Source organism: Protopterus annectens, chromosome 2.part1, assembly GCF_019279795.1.
Source record: "Protopterus annectens isolate FY-2018-M chromosome 2.part1, PAN1.0, whole genome shotgun sequence".
NCBI classification, from domain to species: domain Eukaryota; kingdom Metazoa; phylum Chordata; order Ceratodontiformes; family Protopteridae; genus Protopterus; species Protopterus annectens.
This window is the reverse complement of record NC_056729.1, coordinates 740323723-740343653: the sequence shown is the minus strand read 5'-3', so window position 1 is coordinate 740343653 and position 19931 is coordinate 740323723. Positions and strand designations below refer to the sequence as shown.

Sequence of the window (19931 nt, the reverse complement as noted above, 5' to 3'; positions counted from 1 at the left end):
GCTGTTTTGATACTAAAATACATTTTTACTGAATGGAGAGTTTTTCTAACTGCACTGGTAGACTGTTTGCTCACTAGCAGTACTATATGTGTCAGTGAGACTACATGATTAGGCATTTCCAGTTTCATTATCAAAGGATATGAGCTTTGGAAGAACCACTCTGGGTCACTCTGGGTCACTCTGGGTCATGCTAGTGCATGTGCCCGAGCTGTGAGACACTGTGCCTCCACAAAAAATACAAAGGCATTTTTTTTCTTTTTTTTTTTTTCTTGATCATAAAAATAGGACATGGAGTAGCCAGTCTATATCCTATTACCATGCAGTTTGAGGGCCTGCAATAGGTTGCCCCAGCAAATAATTTCAGTGCTTTCTTGGCAATCTCTAATCAATCAGTCACCCAAGCAGAGACTGCCAGGAGTTGTGGACATACAAATCTTCAGGGACAGTTTTCACTTTGTAGATATATATTTTTTAATTGCATCAGGAAACCAGACAGAACCGTAGGCAGCTGTAATGGTAGACACTGCCCACAGCAAAATATAGATGCGCTTTTACATGTACTTTTACCCACAATTGATAAGAATAGGGGGTTCTCTGCATATCTCTCAGGTTAATTAAACTCCACTGTAGTTGGAGAAAAAAGCTTTTTTAATTGTTTCAGGGAGGGTTAAGCATGCTTATTGTTATTCAGATAATCAGAGCAAACTTGGTTATGTGGTAGCAGGTGTTTCATTTTAATGACAGTAAGTTTTACTAATAGGAAGTTGAACAACAAGCTCCTAATGAGCTTCATTTTGTAGTTCTGGATTTGACTATGCCATTCTTCATGTCTACTGAATAGCCCTGAGTATGTCACTTAACTAGATAGTGTTCCCGGGCTGCCCTTGAATACAGCCATTTAAATGTTATGGCTTTAACAATAAAATGCAAAAATAAAGCAGCATTTCTGTTGTTTTTCACTAATTCACTCATCCATCCACATCCTCCTTTCTGCCATTTTTGCACATAGGATCAGTGTGTCAACAGTGACCATCGTCAAGAGCAAATGTTCACACCACCAGCTGGTTAGTCCTGTTCCATGTTGCTGAATAAATTCATATTTAACTACAATTTCATGAGACAGTGTGCTGTTTAGTTCATTTACTTCGGCACAGCTTCAGCAACTTTATATAGACTACCCACTTCCTGAATGCATAACATGTACGTATAATAGGAGCATGAAGGAGTGCATCATCCAAGTTATCAGGAAGGAGACCTTGTGGTCTGTATTTACAAAGAGGTTGGTCCTAAATAAACACTCATTCTTAAAGTCTAATTAGTCATTTCAGTACTGCTAAAATGATAAAATTTTTAAGCATCCTTACCAATAAAATAATTGAACCTTGATATTTCAGTATCATTTTTTTATCAAAGTCTTCAATTCAGGGTGAATTTTATGCTTCTCGATAAGTTGGAAAAGCTTGGATTGGATGCTGGTCTTTAAAGTGGCTTCATGAGTGGCTTTCTGATAGTCAGTAGAATGGTAAAGATATAAATATATCAAGTGATGAAGTAATGCTACCCCTTGGTGTGGCCCTGGGGACTAATTCTGGCTCACTTGCCATTCATGCTCTTTCTGGAAGACACCAAGGTACTGGACTGCATGATAATCCTACCCTATGCAGGCAAACTTCTAAAATTCTGTGCTCCAGAATCTAGGGCAACCCCCCCCCCCCCCAAAATAATGAGGAAACATTGGCCAGAAATCAGGGTCAGTTATTAAATATTATACTAATTCACTTAAAAGGTTAAAAGAACAATGGGTTTTGCATAAACATGTATTTTATAAAAAATAAGTAAAATACATTTTTATTGTAAACTGTCTTCAGGGAACTGACATATGGCCTGTTGTATACAGTTAGTAAATTTACATTTTCAGAGTTTTCAGAGAGCTTTTCTTGTTACAGTATGGCTTTTTGCCTGATTTGCACTTCTAGGCTATCTGACCTCTGGACAAAAGGCCAGGTAAAAGTAATTTAGAGAGTACATATGTACTAAATTCTCATTATGTCAGAAGTTGTTGTTGTGTCTTTCGGCTTTTCCCGGTTAGGGGTCGCCACAGCGGAACTCCGGTTTGCTAATGATTGGCAGTAGATTTTTACATGCCAAGTTGCCAGCTGTGACATACAACCTTCAACGAAGATACGCCCATTCACGCATGTCTCCACACAGAAGACGCTCTAGCTGAGAATCGAACAGGACAACGTCATACTGTGAGGCGACAACACTACCGCAGCACCACCACCGCAGTATATCTCATTATGTCAGAAGTAAAAGTCCTAAATATTTTACCAAGACAAAAATATATGTTTTTAATTTGTAACATGCCATGGGATAGTGCCATCCTTTCAGGTGACTGCAGCTGTGGAGTCAAATTTTTTTGTCTGTGACTTATAGAGCTGCTTTCTGTTTTACCTACTCCATTTTCTTTTCTGTTTTAAGAAATCAGCTTGGCCTGATATTTTTGTTCTATGTGAGAGATAGACAAATTATCTAGGCTGCACATTTCACATGTTTTTTCATTGGTTAGTTGTCTCTTGAGTGACACCTAAATGCACAGTGAATTTATGGCCCTTTATAAATTCTATACAGCTGAGTGGCTCTTGGCTTATATATACAAGGCAGAGTTTTTTATTGAATAATCACATTATTATAAACTGTTTAAGGTATATTGCTGGATCTGCATCTTTAAGTTTGTTTGTGGTAGCATTTGGTATATTTTACTTTTGTTTGTGGCAGCATTTTACTCCAGACACTCTTTTACATTAGGAGGACTGGGATTATTCATCTAGTAGCAGTAGGTGTTTACTTAGTCTACCTGAGCTGGAGTCAAATTCAGAGGTATGCAACACAAGAAGCTATGAGGTAAGAACTGCAGTTTTAGTTGCTTTGTAGCTGAATACACTATTGTTATTAGCTTAAAAGTTCTGAAACTAAGTTTTGAAGTATGACAGAAATATAACCTTTCAAAGACTGGACCATGTAACTTTAATTTGTATGCCTTTACTGCCAGTCTGACATTTGTATTATATTAGCCTTTTATTGTGGGTTCTCTGGTGAGCTTCTGCTTAGTATACTGAGTACAACAATGGCCAAAAATACTTCTTTACTGAGATATTACTATATCACAAGTAAAACTCCTAGTCGACTTATTACCCCTTCCCCCCACACAGTTTAGTCTCATGCAGTAAACTGCATTACAGGAAAAAAAGGTGTGTCTGTGTCTTTGCACCTGAAACAACCAGTTAACTGAATTTTGTATAACATGATCATGATATAACATTATGAAAATGTTTATGTAATACTTTGTACAGTTATAGACAAATAGTCCTTTATTGTTGGGTACTAACCACAGTCATATTCAGCCATTTGGATGCCCTGGTTTTGCCTGCATAAAATAAAGCACTGCTGGTGATTCACTGCTGTGTGAGAAAAGTAAAACAATATTTTTGTCTGTGACTTAACAAAGCTGTTTTCTGTTTTAAGGAATCTGCTTGGCCTGATGTTTTTGCTCTAGGTGATAGACAAACACTTAGATTACCTAGGCCGCATAATTCACATGTTTTCTTCCATTGGTTAATTGTCTCTTGAGTGATACTTAAATACACAGTGAATTTCTGGCCCTTGGTCTTTTGCTAAAAAGATTTTAAGCCTCCATAAACTAAAGCATTGCTGGTGATTCCCTGCTAGTCTTTCCTACCCACCCTTCCCTTTGTTGATCTGCTTTTTACCTGGTGATTTTAAGCTGCCCATCCCTACTGTAAATTGAGCTTAACACACTCCCTCCCAGTCTACACTGATGTTGGTACTGAAAAAGTGCATTTTGCCTCATTATAATGAATTCAGATTAAGTAAATCAGTAGAACAGCGCTCAAGTCACTCAGCCACAAGTACTGGTATGACTCCATCATAGTCCATGTGGGGGTGAATGACTTGAGACGTACCTCACTGGACTATCTGAAGAGAGACATGACTGAACTTTCTAATTATGTGCCTCAGGCAGGTATAAGCCTAGCCTTAAGCAGCAGTCAACCTTCTCCAAGGATGATGCCACAATGCAAACAAAAAATGATTGACTTTAACAATTGGCTTAGCTTCTGGTGTCATTCCAAAGGGATCCAGTATCGATCAGCCAGGAAAGACATGATCGACAGGCCAAGCTGCTTTGCCAGAGATGGTCTGCACCTGTCTCCACTAGGTTTTTGGATACTGACAAAGGAACTAACCTTTTTTAGGTAGTGTCAAAATAACCAACCTCTTAACATAACAAAATCCTCTCTAGATAAACTTAAGGTACTGCTGCTTAATGCTAGGAGTTTAAACAAGAAACTGCACTCCCTAGAAGCACTCCACAGTCATTGAAATGTGGTTCAAAGGTGTGGAAATCACCCTAGCCATGCAGGGAAGTAATACATTCCATACGTTCAGACCACAAACTGAGCATGAAAGAACCAAAGGTGGAGGTGTACGCATCTTCATTAAGGATAAGAACACCTTAAGACTGGTCGAACAGTATAACCCTCTTGAGCTACTCCATGTCCAATTAAGTATAGGCAAAGCCCCCCTACCACATCATAGCTAGCTATAGATCGCCCATCATGAAACAGGAAAAGCATACCATATACCTGGACTTATTAGGGTCACTTGCCATACAGCCCAACATCTTATTCATGAGTGATTTTAATTATCATACCATTGACTGGGAAACATACATGACCACAAACATGCTGACTTAGAGGTTTTGGAACAGCTAGTCAGCACAACCACAAGAGGCTCAAATGTCCTGGACACAGTACTCATTAACATGGTAGAGCATTGCACCCACTCCTGTGTGATGTTCTCCCTGGTATGATCGGACCATAAATCAGTCTTGTTTGATGTAATTACAAGACCAGATACCCCATCAAGCACAAAAGCATTTAAGAATTTTTCAAAGACAAACTAACTCCTACTAACTGATGATATAAGAAGTTTCAAAGCCTCCAGAAATTCAGATAACATGGACTCCTATGCAGAGGTGTACACCAATGCCCTGTATAGAACTGTCAGTACCTGAGAGGATTAAAGTCAGGTCTTTTCAAAAAAAAAAAACAAGCCACCTTGGTGGACCCCCTAGTATAAACAGGCTATACAACAAGAGACAAAATGCCCAAGAACAACAGGGAACTGATTCAGCAGAGGAAGAAATCCCTTTCTAGCTTAAACAAACAAATTAGATATCTTGTCAAGTCCTCCAAAGCTAAATGTGAAACAAAAATAACCTCCCTAGCTTAGGATAATCATAAGGCATTCTTTAACTATGTCTGAAATCTAAAAGGAATTCACAGTTATGCAGTGAAGTGGTTGTGGATGGCACCACCCATACTCAACCTGAGGTAATAGACAAACTTCTAGCTGACAGATTTGGAGCAAACATCACACCCCCGTCCTTTCCAGTTATGCCTGAAAGTATACCTACCACCATTCCTCAGCCTATTATCTTAAGAGAGCAGGTCATCCCAGCACTCTCCAGGTCCAAAATCAATGCATCAGTTGGACCAGACAACATCCCAGGTTGTCTTTTAAATAACTTAAAACATTACCCAGCAGACCTACTTGGATCACTGTTTAACCACAGGCTGAGAACTGGCATTGTTATAGTGGAATGGAGGACAGCAACAGTAATCCCTCTGCACAAAGGGAGACATAAATCAACCCCTGGAATTATATGCCCATAAGCTTGACTAGCCTTATCTGCAAGGTCATGGAAAGAATCATTATGGGTCTTATTAACAAGGACATAGGTACTTTCCAAACTCTGGACCTAACCCAGTTCAGATTCATTAAAGGTAGATCATGCCTGTTAGACATGGTTGACTTCTTTGAGAAAGTCACCAAGGCCCAGGATGAGGGAAAGACTGTGCATGTCACCTATCTTAAACTAGCCAAGACATTTGACACAATCCCCCACTCAGGTATTATAGAGAAACTCTCCCAATTAGGAATTAACCCCTGTATTACCAAATGGGTAGCCAGCTTCCTCATAGACAGGACACATAATGTCAAAGTGGGTGACTTCAAAAGACCAGTCACCAGAAGCATGCCGCAGAGTTCTGTGTTGGGCCCCTTACTGTTCAGAATTTATTTCTCAGAATGTCAGGCAAACTTGGATGGCCTGTGGATGACCTAGTTCATTGATGATTGCAAATGCCAAAGCCACAGATTAAAGCTAAATGCAAAAAAAAAGCATTATTATTTCCTTTAGGAAAGCTGAGATCCATGCTAATTACATTATAGACAGCAACTCCCTAAGTGTAGTCCCAGTGGTATATCAACTGGGTACTCAGGTTGATAGCAACCTGAACGTTGACACCACATATCCACAGTAGTAAGGAAATCATTCTATGTGGCACATCTCATAAGTAAAGGCATCACATCTAGATCTAAGGAAGTTATAATTCCATTATAATTGGCCCTCATCAGACCAATAATTGATTACAATGCTCCTTTTTGCATGTACCTCACCAGACACCTGCAACAATTAGAAAGACCACATAGGTTTCTCACCAAGAAATCACAGGGCATACAAAACAATCTATTCACCTAAGTCTTACACAGAAAGGCTGAAAGCTCTGTCACTGTATTCTGTCTTCTACAGGTTGCTAAGGGGTGATCTGTGCCTTGCTTACAGAGCAGTCTCTTACCTGGCCTTGATGGAAGTTCTACAGTTTCGTAAATCAAACTGCATGATGGTCACTCGCTCCAGGGATCTTAACCTAGCCTCTGACATGAACAGGCCAAGCTGGATAGAGAGGTACATCTCACAGTGATTTGCACTTTTCTGGAGCAAGCTTCCAATTCACATGAAACAGGGCACCTCCATGACCATCTTCAGATGCAACCTAGATCAATGGATGGGTGACAGCAAATTCACTACTGGTGTGGTACCCCTGGATAGAGGAAGTCAGTATTAACTACCATAGACCCTTACCCCTGTGAACTTCACTCACCTTACCACTGACAATTGGTACAACTTGGGATAAATATGGCTAGGCTTGTAAGGCTAGAGCTGTTAGCCTAGTAACCTTCTACGAACCCATGAAACTACTTCACCAAAAAGTTGTATTTTGCATTTATTTTTCACACTGACAAACTCAGTATACATCAGATCCACATTATTCTACTGTTTTTATGAAATGGGAGCCAAAAACATTACACTTTACCAGGGAAAAGTGATATTTTCTGTCATGTTATAGCAAAATCCTCTCATTTTACATGTTGTCAGAAGCATGCCCATATCTAACAACTTTTGTTTAATTTTTCCAAAGCAACTGGTTGTGCAAAACAAAATGAAAGTGGGTCTTTCTAGAAAAGTGTATGCCTTGAAGCACTAGAGAGAGAGAGAGAGAGAGAGAGAGAGAGAGAGAGAGAGAGAGAGAGAGAGAGAGAGAGAGAGAGAGAGAGAATGTCATTTGAAGTTAAGGTAGAAGTCATGCCAGAATAGCTTGTATAAATTGACAGTGTGAAACATTTTCAAAAGCTGAAAACAAATGTGCATCTTTTAGTTCCATTCAGACAAAAAGAAAAGAAAAGCTTCCACAACATAACCCTGTTGTGTTAGTGTGATTTCATACCTAGAGTTTGTGTATAAAATAATCTTTCCATTCTTTGTATATGCCGACACATAAAAACTCATATTACTACATGAATTCTTTTTCATTAATATTCAAGATGTGGCTGCTCCTTTATCTTCTTTAATGGTAGTGACCCAGGAAAAGTTTTTTTAGATAATTATGTCAATAATATTCCCTGAAAGCTTCATGAACAAATATTGAACCATTTTGGAGATATAGACCTGCAACTCAAAGAGCAAACAGAACTGAAAACAGACAGTTTTCTGGGGACAGACCTGAAAATGCTCAACAGTGAAGTTAATCAGTTAAGGGATTAAATGTGCCAGCAGTAGATGCTTTTGCATCTGTCACTGAGATGACGTGTTTGTGCATTCTTTTATTCTTGAGTTTTCCATGAATCAAATGGAGTTGTTCAGATGTTAAAGAATATTCTTAATTTTTTGTAAAATAAAAAATGTAGGTTTTCTGTGTTTTGAGGTTTAACTGTTCATAGGTTCATAGATAGGTACTAGGCTATTGGCCCTAGGGCCTATATAAACCTAGCCAAATGGAACGCTGGCTTTCGCCACCCAAGAAAATTATTTTCCTGTGCCCCTGTCGAACAGAACCACAGAAGTGATCCCCAGGGTAAATTTCCTATCTCCCATCCAATCATCAAGATTTTTCTTGAAAAGTGCTAATGAGGAGCTTTGTTTGATATAGATAGGTTGTTTCTTCCAGGGTATGGGAAGTCTCTGGGACAGGAATCTATCACTCCAGCATGTTCTCTTTATTGTGGTGACAAGGTTTAGGTCCCTAGACCTTGTAGCTTGGAGGGATTGGGATTTCTTTAAGTGGGGCATGTCCAACAGCTCTGGATTTGACATAGCTTTGTATATTAGGCAGAGATCACCTCTGAGTAGGCGATATGCGATGGAGTAAAGCTGAAGTTTTTTGAGACGGACTGCATAAGGCATCTGTTTGAGGCCAGTAATCCTCTTTGTGGGGTGTTTCTGAGGCCTTTTCAGTTGTTGTAGATGTCTTGTGAGGTACATACCAAAAGGGGCATTGTACTCTATAATGAGTCGATTGAGTGATGAGTAGAGGGGAACAATGACCTTTTTTTTCCTGGATGAGAAACCTTTTGTGATGAGGTGTGCCACGTAGAAGGGATTTCCTGACTACTGTGATGATGTGATTATCAAAGGAGAGACTACTGTCCACCTGTGTCCCAAGGTCTCTTATCACACTTTCAGTGTTAAGTCGACTACCGCCTATGTGGTAGTTCATGGGTACAGAGTTATTACCAAAAGGGATGACAATGCACTTTCTGGCATTGAGCTTGAGGCCATGGCTTTGACACCAGGCATCTGTCTCAGTGAGGCCCTTTTGTAGGATGTCCACATTGTTAGGAGTTTTGATTATGGCCCCTAGTTTGCAGTCATCTGTGAACTTTGTTAGCAAAGACCTTATGTCTTAGCCTGTACTTCAGAGAAGTAGATACCAAACAGGAGAGGACCCAGGAATGAACCCTGTGGTACTCAACTTGTCACTGGTCTGAAGTTGGATTTAGAGTCTGCTACTTTCACAGTGAGCCATTTGGCAACCCATCTTGTGACATAGACATTTATACCTAGTTTAGTGAGTTTATCTATAATTTCATAGTGGGGAATGGTGTCGAAAGCCTTGGCGAGATCTAGATAGGCTGTGTGAACCACCTTACCCTCATCTACGGCTTTGGTGACTGCTTCAAAGAAGTCTATCAGGTTTAGGAGACATGATCTGCCTTTTACAAACCCAAACTAGGTAGAGTCCAGCGTTTGGAGATTACCAATGTCATTGTTTATAAGTTCCATGATGATATGTTCCATAGCCTTGCAGACCAGGCTTGTCAGGCTAATGGGGTGGTAGTTCCCAGGGTCCATGATGGCTCTCCCTTTGTGGAGTGGGATAACCGCTGCTGTGTGCCATTCAGTGGGCACAAAGCCTGAGGTGAAGCTATGATTGAACATGGTACTTAGGTGGGGTGCCAGTTTGTTCTGTAGTTCATGTAGAATGCAGCCTGGGATGTTGTCAGGTCCCATGGATGATGTGTTCTTGGCTTTGGAAAGTGTATTTTTTAACTGTGCAGCCGTGATTACAGGAACTTTGCATTCTTCTGGTATAGAGATGGGCCCTTTAGTGGGTGAGAGAGGGGTAAAGTTGGCACTGAACCTATCTGCCAGGATGTTGGCAATATCAGTTGGTTCTGTATATTGAGTGCCATTGTGCTGTAACTCAGAGCAGATCTGAGTGTTGCCATTGAGATTCTTGACATAGCTATATAATGCTTTGTGGTTGTCTTTAGAATCAGTGGCAATTTTGTTTTTGTAACTAGCTTTGGAGGACTTTATGAGGGATCTCAGCTTCTTACTGAGGCTGACCAGGGAGTTCCTCCAATCATGGAATTTTACTCATTTTTGCAACAGTTTCTTTCTTCTGTTGTAGAGTTTGTTTATGGCAGGGGACCACCAGATAGGTTTCCTTTTTTGGAGGATAGCATCTTGGTTCTGTTAGGGATTGCACTGCCCTTATTTGGCAGTGTTTGGGCAACTTCAGTACTTAATGTTCAGTGCATTTTCTATGATATTGTTTCTTTCAAATAATCTAAAATAAAATATCTATCAGCTATTATTGCATATTTTCTGTGCCAGTGTGCAGTATTTTGTATTAATTGGCTTTCTTATGGCTTTATGATGATGCTCTTTCTTTGCATTGGTCCATTTTGTCCCAAATATCCCCATAGTACTTTTCATTTGAGGTATTTTATGAATGATATTCATGATCTACAGATACCTTTTTCTTTAACATTGTTTATTAACAGTGCCCAGGATTCAGAAAATGCTTTAATGCCTGTGCCACTTGCCCAACTTGGATTGGTCACTCAGCAGGATGAAGAGAAATTCTTATTCCGAGACTTGGTAAAGCAGCACTAAAAACACCTCATTAGTAGCTCATTACCATGTCTCTGAGATGAATATTATGCCGCCAGAAATGACCATGCTATTGTTCTGTCTACTAGCCTATGCAGAGAGTTAGCAAAGACACTACCAACATGTACATGCACACATTCAGAATCTCCCTCCCACATTCTTACAGACTCAGCATCTTCCCCCAAACCCCTGTAGTGCAACCACTCAAGTGCGCGCACGTGCGCACGCGCACACACACACACACACACACACACACACACACACACACACACACACACACACACACACTCATACACACACTCACACATACACAAGTGCATATACAACAACATATTGAAATCTCCCACCCCCATGGCTCCATTGCAGTTATGTGCACCATAAGTGCTGGGAGAGAAGTGAATGGGTGAATACTGTCTTTTGATGGTATTCACTTTTTCTTTCTAGTGTAAAATTTTATGCATCCAAACAAATTTGGAGCCACAAAGATTTTTAGGGTAGAGAATATGCATAATTAGCATTAGACAATGGGCAAACTGTAGATACGTACCCTGATTGGAGAATGAACGTTCCCAGCAGGGTATTAATGTACAAGTAATGCCTGGTGAAAAACATATCCACCACTACATGGCAGCAAATCAAGCCACCGTGGAGCTTGGACTAAGAAAACAGAACAGCTGCCATTATTTTATGATCACTAAGCAGCGTTTTTGCTGTTTAGCGAGTGTAAAATATAAAACAAGAAGACAACAACAAAAAAAAGTATGTGTGTGTGTGTTTATGTCTGTGTCAGTGTATGCGTGCATTTCAGTGAAAGTGAGAGTAAGCGAGACATTATTTTACACTCGATAAGCAGCACTTTTGCTGTTTAGCGAGTGTAAAACAAAAAAAGAAAAAAGAAAATTAAAATAAAGTGTGTATGTGAGAGTGTATGCATGTATGTGAGTAAAAGAGAGAGAGAGAGAGAGAGAGAGAGAGAGAGATTGATCAAGCGAAATAGGTGTGTTTATGTTTCTGCATGTGTGCATGAATGTGTGCATGAAAGCAGAGAGACTGTGTGTGCGTGTGTGTGTGTGTGTGTGTGTGTGTGTGTGTGTGTGTGTGTGTGTGTGTGTGTGTGTGTCTGTGTGTCTGTGTGTGTGTGTGTGTGTGTGTGTGTGTGTGAGAGAGAGAGAGAGACAGTGAAAGAGAGTGAGAGAGAAAGCTAGAGTGATGTGTGAGTGAATGTGTGTATGAAAGCAGAGGAGACTGTGTGTCTATATGTACGTGTGTGAAAGCAGAAGAGACTGTGTATGTGTGTATGGGACAGAGAATACGCTGTATGTAAAATTGTTGTGTTTCACTTGCTTATTATTTTTTATATATGTCTGATGTAAAATGCTTCCTCCACCACCATTAACATATACTACAGCAAGTTTGAAACATTAAGTGGAGGAACTATATTACATTAAAAATATATAAAAAAAATATAGTGCTTAAGAAAATAAGCAAATAAAACAACAATTTTACAGAGAGCCCATTCACTAAGCTCAATAATGCCCTCCAGGGTGTGTGTTAGTGTGTAATGAATGCCTTTCCCTGGGTGGGCATTAATTACACATTAACACGCATCCTGTCAGCCATTATTGCTTGCTTAGAATGTGGCCTCTCCAATGAGAACCCTGTCCATGTTTAAGCCCCTACAAGTGGAAAACCTCAGTGGTAGAGTAGTCAACGAGTCTTTTGTTTAGTTATTTTTTTGCCTTATGACAGACTGTCATGAGGATATCAAATAACTACAGTTAATTTATGAGAAGTAAGTCATTTAAAGTGTCAGAGGCCCTTTTCCAAGTAAATAAAACTGCTCCTTTTAGTTTACCTTTGTGTATTTGTGGTGGTGAGGGAAGGATGTAATATGGGTACCAGTGGCCTGGTTCTAAAGGGGTAGGAACGTTTTAGAAAATAAAGATGAAGGTTATCTGCATACATAGATCTAGAGCAAGAAAAGCAGCATGTAAATTTCTAAAGGACATGTTGGAGAGAGTAGTAAGACCATATGTTTCACTGCTTATTCCCAGAATCACTGGCTAAATACATTTTGTAGTCGATGAGGGTCATGGCATATTATTCTGAGAAGGTTGCTGTAAAATTTCATTTGGTTACAGGACTACATTTCTCTGATGAAAGGCACACTTAGCTAGCACAGAGGTGAACAGCATGTATGTATCTTCTACACATATTCTTTTATTTTATTGTTTTTTATTATTTTTTTATTTATTATTTTGTTAGTTTTCATGTGCCCTATCAGCTAGCCATGTACCAGTGTCATTACCCTGCAAGAAAAGGAACATGGAGGCATCAGTGGATGTGAGTGAGAGTCAGAAACTGCTGTGGATAGATGGGGATGTCTTTTTTTATTAAAACATGATTATGCTTTACAAAGGATAAGCTTTCTGTACATTACGTACCGTCATGACAGGCAGAGAACCCACATTTTCCAGTAATGGGAATTCCCATAAAATGGAACTGGATATCTTCCAGTTCCATTATAAATGGATATGTAAGGGTATAAAACTGCAGTGGGAAAATGGAGAAGGTTTTTATTTTAAGAATGCATCTGTATGTTACAAAAATAAGTCTTTCCGCGTTCCACGAAGATCTATAGTGAGATATCATACTTCCTTTAGCAGAGGTGCAAAACATCATAACCACAACATATGAATGGCAGGAAAGCACCTCAAAAATCATAAATAAATCACAATAAAACTTATAATAATCATTTTTGTAGGTTCTTTGATCCACACCCTTCATCTATATATACCTATTGCTGATGTCACACAAACTCAGAGAAAATGGAAAAATGAAAAAAAGAAACAAAACCTTTTCTTTTTTATAAAAGACACAGCCTCTATCATGAAATTACAGAGCCTGTGATGAAGCAATGATCAATTGCTTATCATATTAAAATAGTATTTGGGCTAGCTGCTCTTCTGGGGCATTTTAAACATAGCCAGTTTCTAACCAAATGTGAGAATCAAATCCTGTACTTTGTAGCTGGGAGGTAAACTCTTGACCATTATCCCAACCCCTGACCCCCATCTTCATATTCATTGGCTATAACAGGAAGGATATTTTAAGTCCAGATAAAATAACATATGACCAACAACAGTGATCCCATTTTAGGGACTGACTCTGGTGGATTGAATTCTGGCTATGTGATCTGTGAAATGTGTAGAACTGAAAACTGGGTACTTTTTAATGTCACTGTAAATGTTTCAAATGCAGCGAATGTCCAGGGAATTATTTTTTCTTTACTTTAATGAGAACTATACTTCTGGTTTTGAAAGGACAGTTTTCTGTATTTTTGTAAAACCTTGTCATTTACTGATTCTTCAGCGACAAGTATGAAAAGCAGACTGCATTCCATATTAATTCCAGATCAAAATGATCTGCCAACTCTCGACTGCACAGAACATCATTTTAGTCTTAGCCCCAGGGGAGCTCGGCTTGTATTCTGATATGTTATACTCATCACGAAAAAGTCATTAAGAGACAAAAGCTGGATGCTGTGCTCTTCAGTTAGCACTGTTACTTCTCTTCTGAACCTTCTAGTTAAGAAGTTTAATTTTAGAGTAGAGCTTCACCCATTATTACTCAAATTACTTGAGTGAATCAATTTTCCTAATGCCGATACATACAAGTCAACACAATGAAACCCAAAGCTCTGAAGGGTCTATATTAGAACACCGAACATTCAAAATGTCGAGTGTTCTAATATCGAACCCTACCAATCGAAAATACCAAACATTGAATGTTCAGAACAGCAAATTTTTTCCTAGGGAAAAAATTTGCTGTTCCAAAACACATACACACAACACAATCACACCAAACAAACAGCAAACCACACACATACACCTAACATCTTACACCTAACCCTACAATAAACTATACACACACCACTAACTATCCCTTACCTTAACCCAAACCCTAACCCTAAGGTCCGTCACTATCGCACACTCACCACACCTGCGCCCTAACCCTAACTCACCTAACCTGCCCTAACCCTCATGTCCACACAATCACACAAATACCTAACCTACGCCCTAACCCTAACTCATCTAACCCACCCTAACCCTCATGTCCACACAATTGCACACATACCTAACCCACACTTAATCGCACACTTACCTGAACCCGACCCGTGACTTTCCAACAGAGCGCTAAAAATACCGAAGCAGCAGAAACGGACAATCAAATTCTTTCCCTCGGAAAGAATTTGGTTTTATGCTTCTTCGATATTTTCAGCATTCGCTGAAAATGGGTCGATATTAGAACACTCGACATTTTAAATGTTTGGTGTTCTAATATAGACCCAGCTCTGAATGCATATGACAAGTACAAAAGTCTAATATGAATTATAGTTCTATTAGTTTAAAGCAAAATATGCAGCCTTTGGCTGTGCAGTTTTCTAAGATACTTGCACTTCTTTCATAACACAACTCATAGATATGGATGATAAATATACCACACTTCATTAAGCTGGCATTTCAACACAGTGTTTCACACAATATTTTATTTATTATTCAGTATGTGATAACCAGGTTGGTGAATTGATCCACAATGGACCCTTGTCAGATGTGACTCAGACATACAGCAAAAGATGCGGTGTAATTTGTATCTGTGGCACAACTGCAGAGTGATACTTGAATTGCACCTAGATGCAGAAATAAACAAAATCATGAACATGTACCAATGTAATAGGTTCATAGGTTCATAGGTAGGTACTAGGCTATCGGCCCAAGGGCCTATGAAAGCCTAGCCAGCAAGGTTCCATGGCTTATGCCACCCAAGAAAGTTATTTTCCTATGCCACTGTCGAGCAGAGACACAGAAGTGATCCCCAGGGTGTATTTCCTATTTCCCATCCACTCATCAAGATTTTTCTTGAAGAGTGCTAATGAAGAACTTTGCTTGACATAGATGGGTAGCTTGTTCCAGAGTATAGGAAGTCTCTGGGACAGGAATCTATCCCTCCAGTGTGTCCTGTTTATTGTGGTGACAAGGTTTAGGTCCCTAGAGCGTGTAGCTCAGAGGGAGTGGGATTTCTTTAGGTGTAGCATGTCCAACAGCTCTGGGTTTGACATAGCTTTATATGTTAGGCAGAGATCACCTCGGAGTAGGCGATATGCTACGGAGTAAAGCTGGAGTTTTTTGAGGCGGTCAGTGTAGGGCATTTGTTTGAGGCCAGTAATCCTCTTTGTGAGATACTTCTGTGGCCTTTCCAGCTGCTCCAGATGTCTTGTGAGGTATATTCCAAAAGGGGTGTTGTATTCTATAATGGGTCTAATGAGTGACGAGTAGAGGGGAACAATGACCTCTTTTTTCCTGGATGAGAACCCTTTTATGATGAGGTGTGCCACGTAGAAGGACTTCCTGACTACTGTGGCGATGTGACTATCAAAGGAGAGACTACTGTCCACCTGGGTCCCAAGGTCTCTTATCACACATTCGGTGTTAAGTTGATTGCTGCCTATGTTGTAGTTCATGGATACAGAGTTTTTACCAAAGGGGATGACACTGCACTTTTTGACATTGAGTTTGAGGCCATGGCTCTGACACCAGGCATCTGTCTCAGTGAGGCCCTTCTGTAGGATGTCCACATCATTTGTGGACTTGACTATGGCTCCTAGTTTGCAGTCATCTGCGATCTTCATTAGCCAGAGGCTTTCTGTGTTAGCCTGTACCTCAGAGAAGTAGATACCAAACAGGAGCGGTCCCGGGATGGATCCCTGTGGTACTCCACTTGTCACTGCTTTGAGGTCAGATTTGCAACTTTTGCAGTGTGGGTTCTGTCAGTGAGCCAGTTGGCAACCCATCTTGTGATGTAGGGATTTATACCTAGTTTAGTGAGTTTAACTATAATTCCAGAATGGGGGACGGTGTCAAAAGCCTTGGCGAGGTCAAGATAGGCTGTGTGAACCACCTTACCCTCATCCACGGCTTTGGTGACTGCTTCAAAGAAGTCGATCAGCAATGGCAGCAATACAGACTTTACCAAAGAAAGGATCCCATTGGCTGACAGACATAACTTAAGGCTGTTAAAATGTCTAGAGCCTCATCTGTAAGAAAGTCCATGACAGTTCAGCTACAAAGCATGAACATCACTCCCAGGGAGTCTGCATATTCTGTGACTGTTATCACCTCTGTTGGTAATGAATAGCAGTGATGATATAGTGTTTCGGTACAAGGCCTTGAACCTTAACACCTCTGACAGGTCCTGCAAGATATAAACAGTACAGGTGGCAGCTGTCTAGAAAATAACAACTGTAAGCGCGGCATGGATCTGCACAGGGAAATGCTGACACTTACTAGGAACACTTTAACTATGTACTGATTCTGATATTCAGGGTATCAGAATATGGTAAGAAGAGGAAATGAGATTGAGCAGGACATTAAGGTTTTGAAAGAGACCCATTCTTTTCAATTGGGATCCTTTAGGTGCTTATAGTCACAACTAGTGGGCATGTTGTTCAGTGTATTTGCACTGTCCAGTAACTTGGACTTGCTTTTTTTTTACTAATCCTGTCTACTTGTCTGTCACCAAGCCAAGACAGCAACATTGTTTGTGTTATGTGCAGCTTATCTGTTATTATCAGAGCACAGCATGGAGCACATCAGAACACACAATCATCTTCATACAGCAAATTTAGTGGAATGGGAATACACGTAACAAGGGTCCTAAAACCAATGCCCAAGTAACTCCAGTATGAGTAATGCATGTAATTAATGAAGTAATAACCTCTGATTTTCAGAACGGTATGACATGACTTGTTATTTAACAGAACCTGGAGCAAGAAGTGCGTGCTAAAAGAAAAAGACTGACTAGACAGTTTAACTGTGCACTGGAACTTTATTCATTAGAGCAGTATTTCTTAACTCTAAAGTAAAGCTTTAGCTAAATCATGGATTTTAAGGACATTATATGGAAATCATTACTTACAGCAGAGGGACATAATTGATGTGGCATGAAGCTTGTTTTCCGATCTGATGTAGGGCCTCGTGCAGATAACAAAGAGGTTTCCAAAACAAGTCACTGCAGAAACAACCCAAACAAACACTCGAAGGATGGTATTTGCTAGTAGGTCTTCAAATGAAGATATCCCGTCTGTGTTGGGTTTGCAGCTGCGGACATGAGGTGCATAGCCACAGTACTGAAATTTCTTGAAGTATCTGGAAAATGTGTAAAGCAGTTTATATTTGGGTTGATTTCATCACTGAAACAAATAATTTTCAATATAATCTCTTCCTCTTTCTCAGCTGCCAGCACATTATTTAATAAACTAGTAAGGATTGCAGAATTGTTATGCATTCCACCTCCTTCTTCTCTATTAACCTTGTTGTCACATCTATTTCGACATCACAGTCTACCTCTTGAGGCTGGATATGTGGCTCAGCAGCTAGATGGAAGCAGCAGGCCATGGGGCTACTATTTTTTGATTGGGTCATGTAGTAAGCCTTTTACATTAAGATACAAAACCATCTGTTTACTACAAATTGTTATGCAGGTACTGCATTAAGTATGAGATGATGAGGACAGAATTAGAAATGACTCAAGCATAAAAATGCAACTTTACTACAAAAAGTAAATATACACCTCAATGGGGAATCAAGCTCTTGTTTACAGAATATTGCTGAGGCAGCTTACCAGCCAATCCATCTGCCCACCTACATATAGCAATACTCTCAAATTCATTTTCATGGAGCAGCCTCTATCTTGTATAGGTTTTCTACCTTTTCTTATTCTTTGGATGGGGTATTTCTTTATGCAACATAAGAATCTGCAGAACCAATCACATATTTAAGTAGCACTAAAGTCTCATTTTTCAATTTATTTCCAAAATAAATGGCTTACACTCAGGTGCTCAAGGTAAAACTATTCTTATTGCCATTGTTCAGACTTTACTACTTAAATAAGTATGCATTTTTGTTTATTTCATATATGTAGTAGGTAAAGACAGACAGACACATTCATTTTATTCTGTGAACTTTCCAGCCACGAGAAACACATGACAGAGAGTTAAATATACATAAAACAAACTGAATTCGTCAAATAGTTTGTTTACGATAACAACACATGCTGTTTTTGAAACAGTTTTGTATAGTGCGTCTTAGTCATGACTTTTCTTATTTTCTTATTTTGTACACGTGTACACATCTGTCACATTTACCAATTTCTCTTTTTTTTATATATTTTACACAGAGTTAAAGTAGCAATCAAAAGATCAAAACTGCAGAACAAGGTTATACATCTTTCATCATTACCATTATGAATACAATTAAACTAGTCAGGTCCAGTCATACTGCTCAACAGAGCAGCCCTGATTTCTCTGGATTTTTCATTTTCTAGTAATTTATGACACAACTATTCTTTCTGCACATTTCCACAAATACAGAGAAGCAAATTTGCAAGTTTTATATTTTTTCCAAGAAATCACTCTTGTATCTTTCAAATTTGCATCTGATATATATGGATAGAATTTTCCATTTTTTGCACCCCCAGAACCTTTACTGATAGCACTACTACTGACATCGAATTGACCTATTCTTTTTAGAGAAGTAGAAGATGGGCATTCCAAGGAAAGTGGAGAGCCCTGTGACCCATTCATTCCTAGTAGTCCCAGTCAGCCTCTCCACACTATGGTGAGAGTCAGGTTGCAAGGAGCAGGCCACCTTTTTAGTCCTGGGGGAGTTGCATAACCTTTCTATATTGACAGTATCCTTGGCTATAAATATAAACTTGTTTGGTTTTCTTTTTGTTAATGACTATGTTACATTTTTTCATTTTTGCTATTAAATGCCAGTAGCATTTTCCTCGGTATTTATGTTACAGGATTTTATTTTCCATTTTTGGGAAATTCTTTTTATTGATGGGTATGTTAAAGTAAGTATAATTAAATATTACCATATCATTGTCATTTCTCAATGCTGAAACTTCTTCTCCACAATCTTTGGTACATCTCTTTTTGATAGCTCTTCCATAACTTCATTCATATAAATAATGAATGCCCAAGGTGTCATAATGTATCCTTGCCTCATACCTTTGTATGCATGGGAAAACAAATTGTATGTGCATGTGCATGCATGTCCTTATGAAACTTTAAGTGTTGCTTGGTTTTTACTATACAGAGCATTATTTGTGGCAGTCAGCTTACTTGGAACATTTTTTTAACAGTATTTGCTAAGACATCTATCTATACCAATGAAACATTTGCTTAAGTCCAGAAAAAGAAGAAATATTTTTGTTGTCTGATATTTGTACACTTTAAAATGAAAAGTTTTAAGGCACTGCAAGT

At 39.3% G+C, this 19931-nt stretch overlaps 1 protein-coding gene across 1 annotated transcript in view; it reads right to left on the bottom strand.

Moving 5' to 3' along the window:
• RXFP1 (relaxin family peptide receptor 1) overlaps positions 1-19931 on the bottom strand; it is a 1244683-nt gene that overhangs the window by 167722 nt on the left and 1057030 nt on the right. The window contains exon 15 of the mRNA XM_044062454.1: positions 17579-17808. Coding sequence (XP_043918389.1) covers positions 17579-17808 — 230 coding nt within the window. The remainder of the gene's footprint in view (positions 1-17578; positions 17809-19931) is intronic.